We start from the raw sequence: 15,636 nt of genomic DNA, 5'->3' as shown, positions 1-15,636 counted from the left end.
TTATTATTATTTCAAGTTTTAATGTGTTTTGTCCTTGGTTTCGTTTCGTGCTTTTCCCCCCAAGGGTTTAAAAGGCTTGTGATATTTTCCTGGGTTTTGAATTTTTAGAATTTTTAACTGCTTTGTATTTTAATTTTTAAAAGGTTTGCGCTGGGACGGTGAGTCCCAAGTTGGATTCTCTGATTTGAGATTTTTTGTATGTTATGCTTGGACTATGGTTTGCTGGGCTTTTGTGCTTTGATGTTGATTATGTTGAGCTTGCTGGTTCTACTTGCATTTGGAGGCTTTTAGCCAGTGGTTGCTCCTGTGTGTTTGGCTATTAGCTTCCTTGCACTGCTGAAAGCATGGCATTTTTTCCCCATAGGGTAAAATGGAGACAAGTAGGATAACAAGGGGCACCTTATCCAGGGGCCCATGGGAATTAACCCCTTGATCCAATTTGCTTGAAACGGTAGATGGGGGCGGGGGCGGATTAATGGATAGTCAGGACTGGGATCTCTGCAATTTTGGTGTCATTTGGTTCAAAAACAGCCATACCAGTTCCCCAGAAATAGTCCTCCTACAGGGAATAACAGAACAGAATATTTTTGGAATTCCAAAAACTCCCAAATCAGAACTCCAAAACAATATGAGGGACCCAAATCTCTAAAAAATACCAATGTAGAACTCAAAATCCAAAAATTCCCAAAATTCCAATTTTTTTTCAAGTGCACATCCCTAGCTGTAGGCCAAATGAACCCTTCCACAGGAAAAAGTGCCAGGAAGAAGGGATTCTACTGTGCTTTTCAGAGTTGCACAATCTGTCCACCAAGATACGTACCTATTTCAAAGCAGACAGTGTTATCGGAGCTGCTTTTCTTCATCAGGGAGTGCCTTGTGACAGCCCTGTTGGGAAGTGGCAAATGGGAGCTTTTGTTCTGCTAAGGGAAGCACAGAAAGGAGGGGGGAATACTGCATCAAAAAACAGTTAGCTCTCGACAGTCTTACATGTTCAAAGGCATCTTTCCAGCTGAAGCGTCATGTTTCATAATTGCCAATTAGAATGTCACTAAGCTGTACGAAAATTTGGGGGGGGGGCGGGGGTTAAGGGCCCCAAGCCTACTATTTGCAGCAATCTTGATAAGAAGTAGAGATGGTGTTAAAAGCTTAATTTGGTTAATATTGCATAAAAGCACCATAATCTATTAGGATGGAGAAGTTAAAGCAAGATTACTATCCCCCTGAAAATATAAATGCTGGCCGTTAATCAGACACAGAATACACAATTCCTGTATAAGGCAGAAAACGGGGGAGAAGAAGCATGATAGACCATATATTCATTTCAGGTGATGTATTATGTAGTCAACGTAAGCTAAACTGAACAGCTGAAGGTTGTTTAAAGGCATGTCCCTGCAGATGTAAAAATCCTTTCACAGATGGATGATTTTGAGGGACTTGCATAGGCTTCATTTCCTCTAATTAAGGCTGTAATTACCTCCTGTATTCCAGTAAGACAGCATTACAAACAGAAGACCTGGACAGAAAACCACACCCTAAAACATCTGTCTCTCCAGCCACCTTCCACTTTACTGAGCATGCAGCTTGATGAAGAGTTTTGTGGCACTCGAAACCCTTGCTCATTTTGTGCCATTTTTGTTACTTCTAAACGACTATATTTCATTTACCTTAGTATTTTTTTTCTTGCGAACTAACAGAGGCATGGGCGCCCATCAACACCTACAGACTTCTTTGCCCTATATAACAGCTGCTTATGGTACAAAACCACGCCCAAGCTGTGCCAGCATGCTGTCATTTCTGAGCCTGCAGTCAGTGAGAGCGGAGCATTTATACCTCAGGATCCTCATCAGGTCATTACATTGACTTACATGTCAAGCACAGAATCATAGAATCACAGAGGGCTCTCACAGCAGCTGCCCTTTCAAGGACAGCCTTTGCCAGAGCTCTGGCTAACCCAAGGCCATTCCAGCAGGTGCAAGTGGAGGAGTGGGGACTCAAACCCGGCTCTCCCAGATAAGAGTCCACGCATTTAACCACTACACCAAAGTGGCTCTCTTAGCATATTAGGCCACACCATCAGGGATAATCAAGTGCAAACTGAACAGAGGCAGTAACTTTTCCAGGGCCTGCAGTAATTCTGGCCAGCCAGCCAGGCCCCAAGGAGGCTGCCGCACAGTACATCTGGGCCCTGTGATCCCTGCCTGGCCCTGGGGAGGCTGCCACACAACGCAGCTAGGCCCCACGATCCTCGCTGGTCAGCCAGGCCCCAGGGAGGCTGCCACATGGCTCTGTTTGGCCTCGCAATATCCGAGGGCAACACCAAGTGACCTCGAGGGCCGCATATGGCCCTCGGGATGGAGGTTCCCCACCCGATCTAGCCCAACCCCCTGCTCAATGCAGGATCAGCCTAGAGCATCCCCTACAAGTGTTTGTCCAACCACTGCTTAAAGACTGCCAGTGAGGAGGAGCTCACCACCTCCCAAGGCCGCTGATTCCACGGCTGAAGAACTCTTACTGTAAAAAGTTTTCCTAATATCCAGCCGGTACCTTCCTGTCCTCTCCTGTGCTGCCAACAGGAACGGCTCCCTCTATTTTTTTTCTTGTGGACTAAAAGAGCCATGGGCAGTTTTTATTCATCTCTGTTACTGGAACTCTGTCCTGCCAGAAACTGCACTGAATCTTTTAGCTCTGTAAAGGTACCTAGATCTATACGAAGTATCTTAACGTGAGGCGCATTCTAATCAACTGAGGTGGACCAGTTTGGGGGCAAAGGAGGAAAGCATGTTCCCCTGGGTACGGCAGATTGTGTCAAACAATTTATTTCCTTTCTTTGGGTGCCCAAGGAACCAAAGGGAGAATCAGTATTACTCCTTAAGAAGCAGAACAACCCTCTCCACCTTTTACAGCTCAGCTGTTTTCTTCCTTGTGCCTTACAGATTATCAGCCTGACCTCCTGAAGTCTCTACTCCAGTTCTCTGCTGCAAGATATTCCATTGTGACCAGCAGCAGGGTCCTCAAGCTGGACCTGTCAAGCTGGTTTAATTCTGCTTTCCTTATGTTCCACATCCATTACCCTTTGCCCTGTGTCCCTCCAATGCTCAAGCAAGTCCACCGTTGCTACTGGCCCAAGGGTAGCAGGATCCATTACTCTTCAGAAAGAAAACTTCAAGATAAGTCAGCAGCCACAGGGAAGAGTAGGAAGAGATCATTGTGAAAGAAAGAAAGAAAAAAAGTTTTGATTTCCCTACTTTTTGAAGGTTACAGTAATGCCAAGGCCGTTTTGTTGTAATGAGCAACTGTTTCATTCTGCAGCATCTTTTTAAAATGCATTTATTTAAACCTCCTGGCTGCACATTAGCAGAGGAAAAACATATCCCTCAGAATAGTTTCAATTGCAATTAAAATGCATTACAGCTTTGATATTCCAAAGCAATAAAAGTGGCTTTTGTTCAAACACTTCTTAAAAGGAAAAAAAATGTTATTCTAAAAGAAAAAAAGATTATTCATTGGCACTTGCCCACTGCCAAGAAATCTGACTGAAGTGCTGATTTAAACATTTAAAAGTTAACGCTGTTAATAAAAACCCAGGCGACATCACAGGAAGAGTTGGGGAGTGGAGTTATTACCAAGGTGCTGTTTCTCTTTTCTACTTTCTTCACTCCATTCAGTCTGCCATGGTAGCCTTTACTTTCAATGACGATCTGTTTTTCCTGAAGAACTGCAGATTTCTTATGAAAACACCGATCACCTAAAACTGAAACCACAGGACAGTGAAGTGTAAAACATCATTACTCCAACAGCATGGTGAGATGCTACTTAAAGATTTCGCACATTACAGTGGGAAGCGTTTCTAAGAGCTTGAAGCCAAGCAGACCTTAACAGAGAAGCTCAACTTTTGCCAAGAAAAAGGACTGTTAGGGTCTAATGTCCACACATGCCAGGAGGCTGAGAAGTAAAATGCAAACAGGATAGCCGGTTGAACTGATCATGACCGAACTCCTCACGTAGACATGAGCCTCAGTACTTGTGGACTGCCACACTGCTGTTGTATGACATTTGCCCCAAATGCAGTGCCGCAGACTTTGCCCTATACGACAGCTGCTTGTGGTACAGAACCACATCCAAGCTGTGCCAGCATGATGCCAGTTCTGAGCCTGCAGTGAGAGTGTACCATTAATACCTCAGGATCATCGTCAGGTCATTACATTGACTTACATGTCAAGCACAGAATCACAGAGTTGGAAGGGGCCGTCTAGCCCAACCCCCTGCTCAATGTAGGATCAGCCTAGAAGTGTTCGTCCAGCCACTGCTTAAAGACTGTCAGTGAGGAGGAGCTCACCATCTCCCAAGGCAGCTGATTCCACCGTTGAGCAACTCTTACAGTAAAAAAGTTTTCCTAATACCCAGCCGGTACCTTCCTGTCCTCTCCTGTGCTGCCAACAGGAACAGCTCCCTCTAAGTGACAGACCTTCAATTACTTAGAGCAGTCGAACTTGCAGTTCACCCCTCTTCATCCCTGCATAGGCAGCTGCATCTTTCAAATTTCTGACATTGCATACAGATTTACCACCAATGAGGGCAGTGTGGCCACCTTTCCTTTTAATTCTCAATGCAGGAGGAATACCACAGGGCATGGGCAACAAGCTCTGAGAGACATCTCTTATATTCATGAAAGCAGGTTTGGTGTAGTGGTTAAGTGTGCGGACTCTTATCTGGGAGAACCGGGTTTGATTCCCCACTCCTCTACTTATAGCTGCTGGAATGGCCTTGGGTTAGCCATAGCTATCACAGGAGTTGTCCTTGAAAGAGCAGCTGCTGTGAGAGCCCTCTCAGCCCCTCCCACCTCACAGGGTGTCTGCTGTGGGGAGAGAAGAAGACAGCAGATTTATACCCCGCTCTTCTCTCTGAATCAGAGACTCAGAGCGGCTTACAATCTCCTTTATCCCCTTCCCCCACAACAGACGTCCTGTGAGGTGGGTAGGGCTGAGAGAGCTCTCATAGCAGCTGCCCTTTCAAGGACAACTCCTACAAGAGTTATGGCTAACCCAAGGCCATTCCAGCAGCTGCAAGTGGAGGAGTGGGGAATCAAACCCAGTTCTCCCAGATAAGAGTCCACGCACTTAACCACTACACCAAACTGGAGATTGCAAGCTTCTCTGAGTCTCTGATTCAGAGAGAAGGGCGGGGTATAAATATGCAGTCTTCTTCATCTAAAAGTTTTTAAAACAAGGGTTTTTTTGTGGACTGGAGAGGGGGAGAGCCTACAAATCCCATGAGGCTATGTGAAAATGCACATATACAAACTTATCTGGATCCAAACAGCTTGGAAGTCACTGATTGATGAGACGGAGGAGAAGGAGAAGAAGGAGGAGGAGGAGGTGAAGGTGATGATATTAGATTTATATCCTGCCCTCCACTCCGAAGAGTCTCAAAGCGGCTCACAATCTCCTTTACCTTCCTCCCCCACAACAGACACCCTGTGAGGTAGATGAAGATATTGGATTTATATCCCGCCCTCCACTCCAAAGAGTCTCAGAGCGGCTCACAATCTCCTTTCCCTTCCTCCCCCACAACAGACACCCTGTGAGGTAGATGAAGATATTGGATTTATATCCCGCCCTCCACTCCAAAGAGTCTCAGAGCGGCTCACAATCTCCTTTCCCTTCCTCCCCCACAACAGACACCCTGTGAGGTAGATGAAGATATTGGATTTATATCCCACCCTCCACTCCAAAGAGTCTCAGAGCGGCTCACAATCTCCTTTCCCTTCCTCCCCCACAACAGACACCCTGTGAGGTAGATGAAGATATTGGATTTATATCCCGCCCTCCACTCCGAAGAGTCTCAGAGCGGCTCACAATCTCCTTTACCTTCCTCCCCCACAACAGATACCCTGTAAGGTGGGTGGGGCTGGAGAGGGCTCTCACAGCAGCTGCCCTTTCAAGGACAACCTCTGCCAGAGCTATGGCTGACCCAAGGCCATTCCAGCAGGTGCAAGTGGAGGAGTGGGGAATCAAACCCGGTTCTCCCAGATAAGAGTTCGTACACTTAACCACTACACCAAACATGCCATTAGGCACAAAGAGACATCAAAGAAGTCTCAGCTCATCAATGTCCATTCTTCCCCCTTTGAATCACTGCCTTTAATTTGGGGCTGAGGAAGATATTGGGATGCAGCATTGGAGCGGGGGGGGGGGGGGGGGAGAACTGTAACAAAGTAATAGGTAGACAAACTATTTGGATGCATACAAGCAGTGTGTCAAACATCTGGTTCCCACAATGGCTGCCTGAGAGCAGGTCTCAAGTGGAACTGGAAGGCGACTGAGAATCCTTGCTCAATAAAACAGAATGCAGCTCTAGGTAAGTGGCTCTGGATTATCAAAACCTTGAATTGGAATAACAAATATATGGGGCTGTAACCTCTATTTGGTTTTCAAGGTTTCAATACTTTAGTTTTCATATAGAAATTTCTTAAAGAGACATGAATGCTAAAACCTGAAATTTAAAAAATGCAACATTTGCAAACTATCATTTGAGATTTGTGTCTTCTGTGATGCTGTTCCTATTTGCAATTTAGAATTGGTGATGGTTTAAAACCAAGGGGGTTTTTAGCACATCATATTCAGGCTACGGTTTATTTCACTCATAAACTGCCTTCTCATAATTTTTATAAAAACACTGCTAAACTCTAGAACTTTCACTTGGTAACCAATCTAAAGAATCTTGGGTCGCAGAGATACTCCCAAGGTTCTGAAATTTACTAGAACTCTTTCACATGGTCTAGGAATCTGAAGTTTGGCATCTGTGTAGCCCAAAACATCTAATCTGAAAACAGGACATTCATACATCTCTCCTCTAAAAGAGAAACTCAACATTTAACCCACCGTTGTACTAGCTAGGAAGCTGAAATTTGGTACACATAATCCAAGACAACTTGATTAACAGAACAGGTAGAAAGGGGAAGCTTTGCAAGTCTCCACTGAGCTACTGGTGAGGAAAGAGCTCTGCCTTCCAAATGGTTAGTCTACTTTCAGGGCATCTTGAAAGCTTAAAGGTGGTATTTTGGTTATTAGAAAAGACTGAAAGGGAGACAATTTTATACTGGTCAACACACTAGGTAAGAAGAGGCCAATATTCTACCATAAAACAAATCATGAGAGACAGAATGCCAGCCTATAGTTTTGCCCCACTTATTATAAGTCTGAAGAAGCATGTCCAGTAGCATCAAAGAACACCTACCCATATCTGCTGAAGCTTCGTTTATTGCTATCTTATATTGTCACACAAACCCAACACTTGGAAGTTGCACTTCCGGCAACTTCTAGGGACAAGATGCAAAAAGGAAGGCAGACTGCAAGTGCCTAAGCCTCAAAATCAACATCTTGGACTGAGCAGGGAAGATAGGGAACAATTGTGGAACTCTGCATCACAAGAATGGGATTAAGAACAGAAGCGGAACTCAGTCAGAATTGCCTTCACGCATCCAAAGCAAGCCTTGGTGTGTGGAAAAGGAGTGGCAGAGTTCAGTGAGACATGATGCTTACAACTGAATCCTGTATCAAATTCCAAAGCACCAATGGCTTCCAGCACAGCTTTGATTACAAGCTTGTATCGGACATCTTCCTGTAGAGTGCTGGAACAAATAAACAAACATAACAAATCAGCATTTGTTCCTTAGAGGATGAAATGGACAATTTCCTTAAAAGTTCCCAAAGAGGCAGGGCTAAGGAAATGGAACAAAGACAATAGTAAGTATGGTTTCTCAAGAAGTTCTTAATCTTAAGCCTTTTTTTGGCCTACTTAAAGAATTTAGATTTTGTCCCCATATAGTGTCTGATGTCACTTTTAATAGTATTATCTGTTCAACCAGCCTTTATGTTGCTTGTTTGTTTTGAATTGTGCTGCTTAGTCTAGATATATACCTAAACTGCCTTGAACATATAACTAAGGAGAAAGTGGGATATAAATATTTAAAATAACTAAATAATGAATTTACCTTTTGGATATGTTGCCATTGCAAAGTGGACATTTTGTTATACCTTTCCTTTGTTCAAGAAGCTTCAATATGCAAAAACTAAGAAAAAAAGAAAAACAGTAAGATTTGCTGTAAAATTGCCAGAAAGACAGTCAGCTTGCCCCACCAAATCCACAGCCAGCATCATCTCTCATCTGTGCACACCTATGTTTTCAAACTTCACCCTTCCTGTTGGATGAAAGCAGAGGACTGGCTGAGGAAGGGGAGTGGTAAATGCTTCCTTGAAGGAGAAAGTTGTACCACCCATGCTCAAGGAAGCAGTGATTAGACTTGTTTTGAAAAAACTCACTAAGCCCCTCAGCCAGTCTCCTATCTTCTGTTCTTGGGCAATGTGTTTTTGTGGGTTGTTGCTTCTCAGCTCCAGGAGCTCTTAGAACAGACTGGTTTTCTGAACCCCTTTCAATCTGGCTTCAGACCAGCATTTGGAATAGAGACCGGTTTGGTCACTTCATTTAATGACCCCTATCAAGAACTAGACCAGGGAGTGGTGTGGGATGTGACCCTGCTGGATCTCTAAGCAGCCTTCGATACTATCGACAATAGCATCCTACTAAGCTACCTCTTGGCGCTGGGGCTGCGGAGGCACCATGGTGGTTTGAGTCCTATTTAGCAGGTTGGTCTCAAAAGGTAGTGCCACCTGGCCGGCATAGTTGACACTGGTTGTGACTCCCCAGGGTTTCAGAGAGTGTTCCCACCTCTTTGTGCAAAATCCTCAGCTGGTAAGAATGGTTGTACAGGGGCCTTCTACATACAGCAGCTTACACAGAGAGGAGCTCTTTACTGCTCAGTGGTGTTTGTGTATAAATGCCCAAAAATACTGAGAGAAGCTTTACCTGCAGAAGACATGGGCACAGTGCGTTGAGACCGGTTCTTTCATTATCTCCAGGCTGGAAGATATTAATAAAGCATCACAGCTATTCATTTTGAATATGACATTCTTGACCTACACAGGTCAAGTGCAGTGCAACTGGGGGAGAGTCATTGACTAGATGCCTACCCAAATGGGTGCTTTTTCAAGAGAGATCCTGGAAACATTGCTAGCAATTCATAACAAATCCTGCTTTAATAGCAAAGAACAATCGCAGTCAAGAGTAGCAGCTTCCTGCAAAAATGGAAGGAAGACTTCTGGTCTGCTCTTCTAGCACTACAGTTTGGACCTAGCTGCATTCAGGGCTGAAAACAAACTTGTGGTTCCAAACTCCCAATCTAATACTACTTTTTTGTTTTACAAAGAGTTTGGATTAAAGCCTCTCTTAGTTTTTCTCTTCTATGATGCACACCTAGAACTTTGGCTCAAGACCTGCAGTCAATGAAATGTCAGAGAAGGCCTAACCACCAGACCTTCTGTTCCCAAATCTGGATTGTTTCAGGAATGGTTCTAAAACTTGATCTCATATTAATTTTGTAAAAATTTCACTTAAATAATTTATTTTTAAAGGTTTTTTTATTTACCCAAATTGCAGCCTCTATTTTAATACATTCTTAATGTTTATCCTAGTATTAACACTGATTATTTGATTTCATATAACAAAAGGAGCAAAAAAGTATTTAATTTTTCTTTACTTTTGGGGAGAATTCACTGAGTTCCAGATTTCACTCTGGGCTTATTTCATGAACCCCACTGGGACAATAAAGCAAACGGTAGAAATCTCAAATCTACTTTAAGGCAAAAAAAAGTCAAGGCATATTGATTTTCCATCTCAGCAACTTAGGAATTTTGAGTGAAGCCCTGCACATTTTGGGGGGCTTTACAAGAAAGAAGCAGAATAACAGTTCAAAAACTAACAGGAACTGGCCTTCTCTTTGTGTTCTGGGAACAGCATAAATACAAAAGGAGGCTGCAGTGAGAAGCATAATAACCATAACCAACTGCTGGACTGTATTTTTTTGTCTCATGCTGACTGATGTCTTGGACTTTAGTGCCCCCAAGTGTTTGCTTCCATGAGAGCAAACATTCAGCAGCAATATAGATAGGGGTGGCGGCATCCAAGAAATACCCCGCAGCATTTCACACATCTAAACAGAGTAAAACCAAGACACTCAGTTACAAGTGACACTAACAATATCAATAGTGTATAGTCACGTTTCCCCAACATGGTACCTGGGTGTGGGTGCCATGTTAGCGTGAGCTAACTCACAGATTTTAAGCCTCCAGCTCACACATTTTTGTCTTCGCTCAGGAAGGATGACCCCAGAGCACACTAATTTATGCCGTAGCTCACAACTTTAATGCCAGCAGCTCACAGCTTTAATACCTGTAGCTCACAAAGTAAAATTTTTGCTCACAAGACTCTGCAGCTTAGAGGGAACATTGGTGCCATGGTGCCTGCCAGTACTTCCCTTGATATTTGCTGAGCTTTTTCAGAAAGTGTGTGGGGCCACTGTAAAGCAGAACACATTATTGGCTGCCCTCTTTCAGTATTTCTTCCTCAAAAATTAATAATGGAAGTAGTATTTAGAACTATGTTTATCATTGCCTGCACTCAAATGCGTGCCCAACAACACTTCCTTAAGCACCAAAATCTGCCAAGCTCAAAAATCTAAAGTCCCCGTTCTTCCATTTCATACCATATTGGGCATTCCAAATTCTTCTGCATGGCCAGCAGTATTCCATGAACCTCAGCAACATCGAGACCAGAGGAATTCATGACTTCTTCCATGCCTTCAAAACAAAAACACGTCAGTATGGTCTTCTTGACCCAAAGTATACTCCCAGCCATATTCTATGAAATAGGAAGCCCCAAAAGCATGTTTATTTAGAAAGAAGTCCCACTCACTTTAATGGGACTTATTTCCCAATACATTTACACAGGAATTAGCTGACCTTCAGAAAAGATACACTTATGTAGAACTACTGGAAATGCAAACACTTATTTAACAATTCCACAAACTTGGAAGCATGTGAGTTCTGCACTGATTACTTCCTTATTGTGGCATTTTCCCCAGCCCCCAAGGAAATCAAGGTGCCCGGTAAGATCTTACTTGCAGAAAAGGAGATTTACCTAGATCACCTCCTAATCCCAGAGGATACCAAAGGCTTCAACACAACTGCCACCCATAGCAGTAAGAAAACCCCCTACAGACATCAGGAAACTATCAGGAACCATGAGTCACCAAGAGCAGATCATTTGAATTGGTTTCCCTAAAGTCTACAAATCACATCAGGAAGTAGTAAATCCATGATAGTATAGCTATTTTAAGCTCCTCATCCATATTATTCTCAACTGTGATCAGGCAGGCAAAAAGGGAATATGAGCATATTGCAAAAAACATAAAGACCAACAATAAAAATGTCTTCATATACATTAGAAACAGGAAACCAGCCAGGGAGGCAGTGGGGCCCTTGGAAGACCAACAGGTAAAAGAATTACTGAAGGATGATAGGGAAATGGCTGAGAAGCTGAATGCATTTTTGCCTCAGTCTGTGGAAGATGAGAAGTGCTTGTCCACTCCAGAACCACTGATTTTGGGAGGGGTGTTGAAAGACCTGAGTCAGATTGAGGTGATGAGAGGAGGTCCTACGACTAACAGACAATTTAAAAACTGATAAAATCTTCAGGCCCGAATGGCATACATCCAAGAGTTCTGAAAGAACTCAAAGGTGAACTTGTGGATCTCCTGACAGAAATATTTAATTTCTTTAATTAAAATCTGCCTCCATTCCTGAGGATTAGAAGGTAGCTAATGTCACCCCCATCTTTTATTAGGGTTCCAGAAGAGATCCGGGAAATTACAGGCCAGTCAGTCTGACTTCAATACCACGTAAACTGGTGAAAATCATTGTTAAAGAGAATTAGTAGGCACACTGATGAACAAAAGCTATTGAGGAAGACTCAGCATGGGTTCTGTAAGGGAAGATCTTGTCTCACTAACCTGTTAAGAGTTCTTTGAGGGGGTGAACAAACATGTGGACAAGGAGGACACAATAGATGTTGTTTACCTTGACTTCCAGAAAGTTCCTCATCAAAGGCTCCTAAATAACCACAAGAGTCGTGGGGTAAAAGGACAAGTCCCTCGTGGATCAAAAACTGGCTAATTAATAGGAAACAGAGAGAGTATAAATGGGCAATTTTCGCAGTGGAGGGTGGTAAGCAGTGGGGTGCCGCAGGGCTCAGTACTGGGTCCAGTGCTTTGTTCATTAATGATTTGGAGTTGGGAGTAAGCAGTGAAGTGGCCAAGTTTGCGGATAACACTAAATTGTTCAGGGTGGTGAGAACCAGGGAAGATTGTGAGCCACTCCAAAGGGATCTGTCAAGGCTGGGCGAGTGGGCATCAATATGGCAAATGAGTTTCAACGTGGCCAAGTGCAAAGTAATGCACATTGGGGCAAAAAATCCTAACCATAAATACATATTGATGGCTCTAAACTGGCAGAGACTGACCAAGAGTCGTGGTAGATAACTCACTGAAAAAAATCAAAGTCCTGTAGCACCTTTAAGACCAACAAAGGTTTTATTCAGATTGTCAGCTTTTGTATGCATGCAGACTTCTTCAGACAATGGAATGAGGTACAATGAGCAGAACTATATACAGCTGGTGGGCAGTGGTTAAGGAGGCAAAATGATACGTTAGGATGCAGTGGCAAAATAGTGAAATTGAAAGCATATTTGGTATGGACAGCATTTGCATGGGATTCTTAACCACTGCCCACCAGCTATAAGTAGTTCTGTTCACTGTACCCCAATCCATTGTCTGAGGAAGTATGCATGCATACTTCCGTTTACATTCTGAATAAAAACTTCGTTGGTCTTAAAAGGTGCTACGGGACTCCTACGTTGTTCTATTGCTTCAGACCAACATGGCTGCACACAACATAATGGTCCTTGCATCCGAAAAACACTTCGTACTCCGGGTTAGAAAATTCCTGGAGATTTGAGTGCAAAGGCTGAGGAGAGCAAAAGCAGAACTTACGCGAGATATGGGGTAACTTTAGGGCTTCCTCAATCTGTGGCAGATCACAGATTCTACCCTCCGGGAGGACCAGTTTTAGTTGTCTGGAAATAAATCCCTCCTCCAGGGCCGAGGCTAGCAGCTCTATGTGTGCAAGATGGCGGCAAGGACACCCTGTCAAGCATTGTATACCCATTCTATATTGCTGAAGTCAGACCTTAGAATTGTTATTTTTATGCTAGAGAATTTAGACGGTAGAAATGTTACTAACCCAAAGTTAAAACGTGAGCACATCAAAGTAGCAACCCCCACCTTTCTTCTTTCGCTTTTACTAACAGATGCAGGAATGTCCTCTTTGAAGATAAGACCTCCTGGGACTTGTTCCCAGGCCTAGCAAGGCCTGAACCCAGGATGCGCTAGCCGCAATAGAGATAAGAGACCCAGAGTGTGAATTTCACACGTGAATGTAGAATTGTTTATAGAACCTTTGATGTGCCATTTTAAAGCTTGTATTTGTTGGGTTTCTGATGCAATTTCACTTCCTGTCGTCATGAGTTAATTAAATGTTTGGATATGCACGCTGATGTTTAGCCAGTGAGTAGGTAGAGCCAATGGGAACATGTACACGTACTTCCCCGCCAAGGCTAGGTGTCAATATGCATAGCGACCATCGAGGGAGAGCCCTAATAGGCTAATCCTAGGGTTGCCAATCCCCAGGTGGGGGCAGGGGACCCCCTGGCTTGGAGGCCCTCCCCCTGCTTCAGGGTCGTCAGAAAGCGGGGGGAGGGGAGGGAAATGTCTTCTGGGAACTCTGTTATTCCCTATGGAGTTTTATTCCCATTGAAAATAATGGAGAATTGATCCGCGGGTATCTGGGGCTCTGGGGGAGGGCTGTTTTTTGGGGTAGAGGCACCAAATTTTCAGTATAGCATCTAGTGCCTCTCCTCAAAACACTCCCCAAATTTCAAAAAGATTGGACAAGGGGGTCCAATTCTGTGAGCCCCAAAAGAAGGTGCCCCTATCCTTCATGATTTCCTATGGAAGGAAGGCATTGAAAAGGTGTGCCGTCCCTTTCAATGTGATGGGCAGAACTCCCTTTGGAGTTCAATGATGCTTGTCACAGCCTTGATCTTGGCTCCACCCCTAATGTCTCCCGGCTCCACCCCCCAAAGTCTCCTGGCTCCACCCCTAATGTCTCCTAGCTCCACCCCCAAAGTCCCCAGATGTTTCTTGAATTGGACTTGGCAACCCTAGCTAATCCATATATTTGGGTGGTGGTCTGAGGGAAACCATCTGGTCAGTTTTATTGCCCTTTGTGTAAAGCCCTTAGATCTCCATGCAGTTGAAGTTAACTACTATGATTCTTAAGCTAAACGGTGTGCCCGGCTGTTATTCGTGGCTATCTCCATGTTACTCTGCTAATAGTATATTTAAATCCCAACAGTATTCTAGTGCTGCAAAGTATCACTCCCAATCTTCAGCTCCAATGAGCCACATGGATTATCAATAAACCTGACTTTGTTTCAAAATCCAAGGGCTGGTTATTTTGAAATCTCAAGCTTGACACACCCTTGGACCAGCCGCTCCCCCGTCTGCGTCCCGCTGGCCAGGTCCGAGCCTGCATCGGACCCCCGTCCGGTTTCCCCCTCGGTGCAGGGAGCCACTTTTACTCACTCTCAGACCTACCTCGCCGCGCCCGTGGCTCCTCAAACCTCTTTTCGCGCCTTCCTCCTCGGTCTCCTAAGCAACCAGCCGCCAACCAATCATCGCACCGTTTCCGCGACACGTGGCCTCGAACAGCCGCCTCCGATTGGACCCGTAGCTGCGGTGACGCAATGTAGACGTCAGAGCGGGGCGCCGTGGCAATTGCCTAGTCGCGACGCTGAGGCCTTTACAACACGCGCCGTGCTGATTCCCTCAGCTTACAAACGACGATCATCGCGCGCCAAAAAAAAAACAAAAAGAAGGATAAGAGAGCTGTCAAAGTACGCTGAGAAAAGAGCGGCACCTTCGAGACAGGTACGGGATTATAGGCCGATCTAGGAATTGTCTCGTTTGTCGAGCCGGAAGTGAGTACTATACCGGATGTAGCCTCTCTTTCGGCCCTCTTCTGGTTTTGTTATGTTTTTGTCTCTCTCCTATTGTCCAATAGGATGAGCTGAATGACAGGCGAGCGATCCAATGGCGTGTCGCCGTCTGCCTACGCGACGGTTGGGAAGGCTGACGTCACAGCGCTGAGGCGGAGGAGGCGGCGGCGGCGGAGGAGTGGTTCCCGGGACGCCCGCTCCAGGCGAACTCGGCTCTCTGCTGACGGTAAACGCGGGCCCGTTCGTTCGCCGAGGCCAGGCTCAGAACGGGCCTCGGGCCGCCGCCGCTGGGGATCCGGGGGGAGAGGGGGGCCCGGTTCTTCCGCCGCAGCAGGGCCGGGGATTAAGGAGCCTTCGGGGGTGGCGGCGGGATTCGCGGCCTCCTTCCACCGGCTGGGACTGAAGCGCTCTCCGGCCAGCTGTTTCCCAGTCATCTGAGCGCCCACGAACAGGACGGCTTCAACACTTACTTTAACGGGACTTATTTCCCATTGCATTGACACAGGAATTAGCTGACCTTCAGGAAATATACGCTCACGTAGAATGCAAAACACTTATTTAACAATTACTCCACAAACTTGGAAGCATGTGAGTTCTGCACTGATTACTTTCCTTATTGTGGCATTT

At 44.9% G+C, this 15,636-nt stretch overlaps 1 protein-coding gene across 1 annotated transcript in view; it reads right to left on the bottom strand.

The window, feature by feature from the left end:
* BRCA1 (BRCA1 DNA repair associated) overlaps positions 1-14,666 on the bottom strand; it is a 54,727-nt gene extending 40,061 nt beyond the window's left edge. The window contains exons 1-7 of the mRNA XM_060255271.1: positions 14,609-14,666; positions 10,601-10,694; positions 8,866-8,919; positions 7,994-8,071; positions 7,542-7,630; positions 3,624-3,751; positions 821-920 (exon numbers count right to left, since the gene is read on the bottom strand). Coding sequence (XP_060111254.1) covers positions 821-920; positions 3,624-3,751; positions 7,542-7,630; positions 7,994-8,071; positions 8,866-8,919; positions 10,601-10,692 — 541 coding nt within the window. The 5' untranslated portion in view covers positions 10,693-10,694; positions 14,609-14,666. The remainder of the gene's footprint in view (positions 1-820; positions 921-3,623; positions 3,752-7,541; positions 7,631-7,993; positions 8,072-8,865; positions 8,920-10,600; positions 10,695-14,608) is intronic.
* Between the last annotated feature and the right edge of the window lie 970 nt (positions 14,667-15,636).

Source organism: Heteronotia binoei, chromosome 15, assembly GCF_032191835.1.
Source record: "Heteronotia binoei isolate CCM8104 ecotype False Entrance Well chromosome 15, APGP_CSIRO_Hbin_v1, whole genome shotgun sequence".
Lineage (NCBI taxonomy): Eukaryota > Metazoa > Chordata > Lepidosauria > Squamata > Gekkonidae > Heteronotia > Heteronotia binoei.
This window is presented reverse-complemented; position numbering and strand designations above follow the sequence as displayed.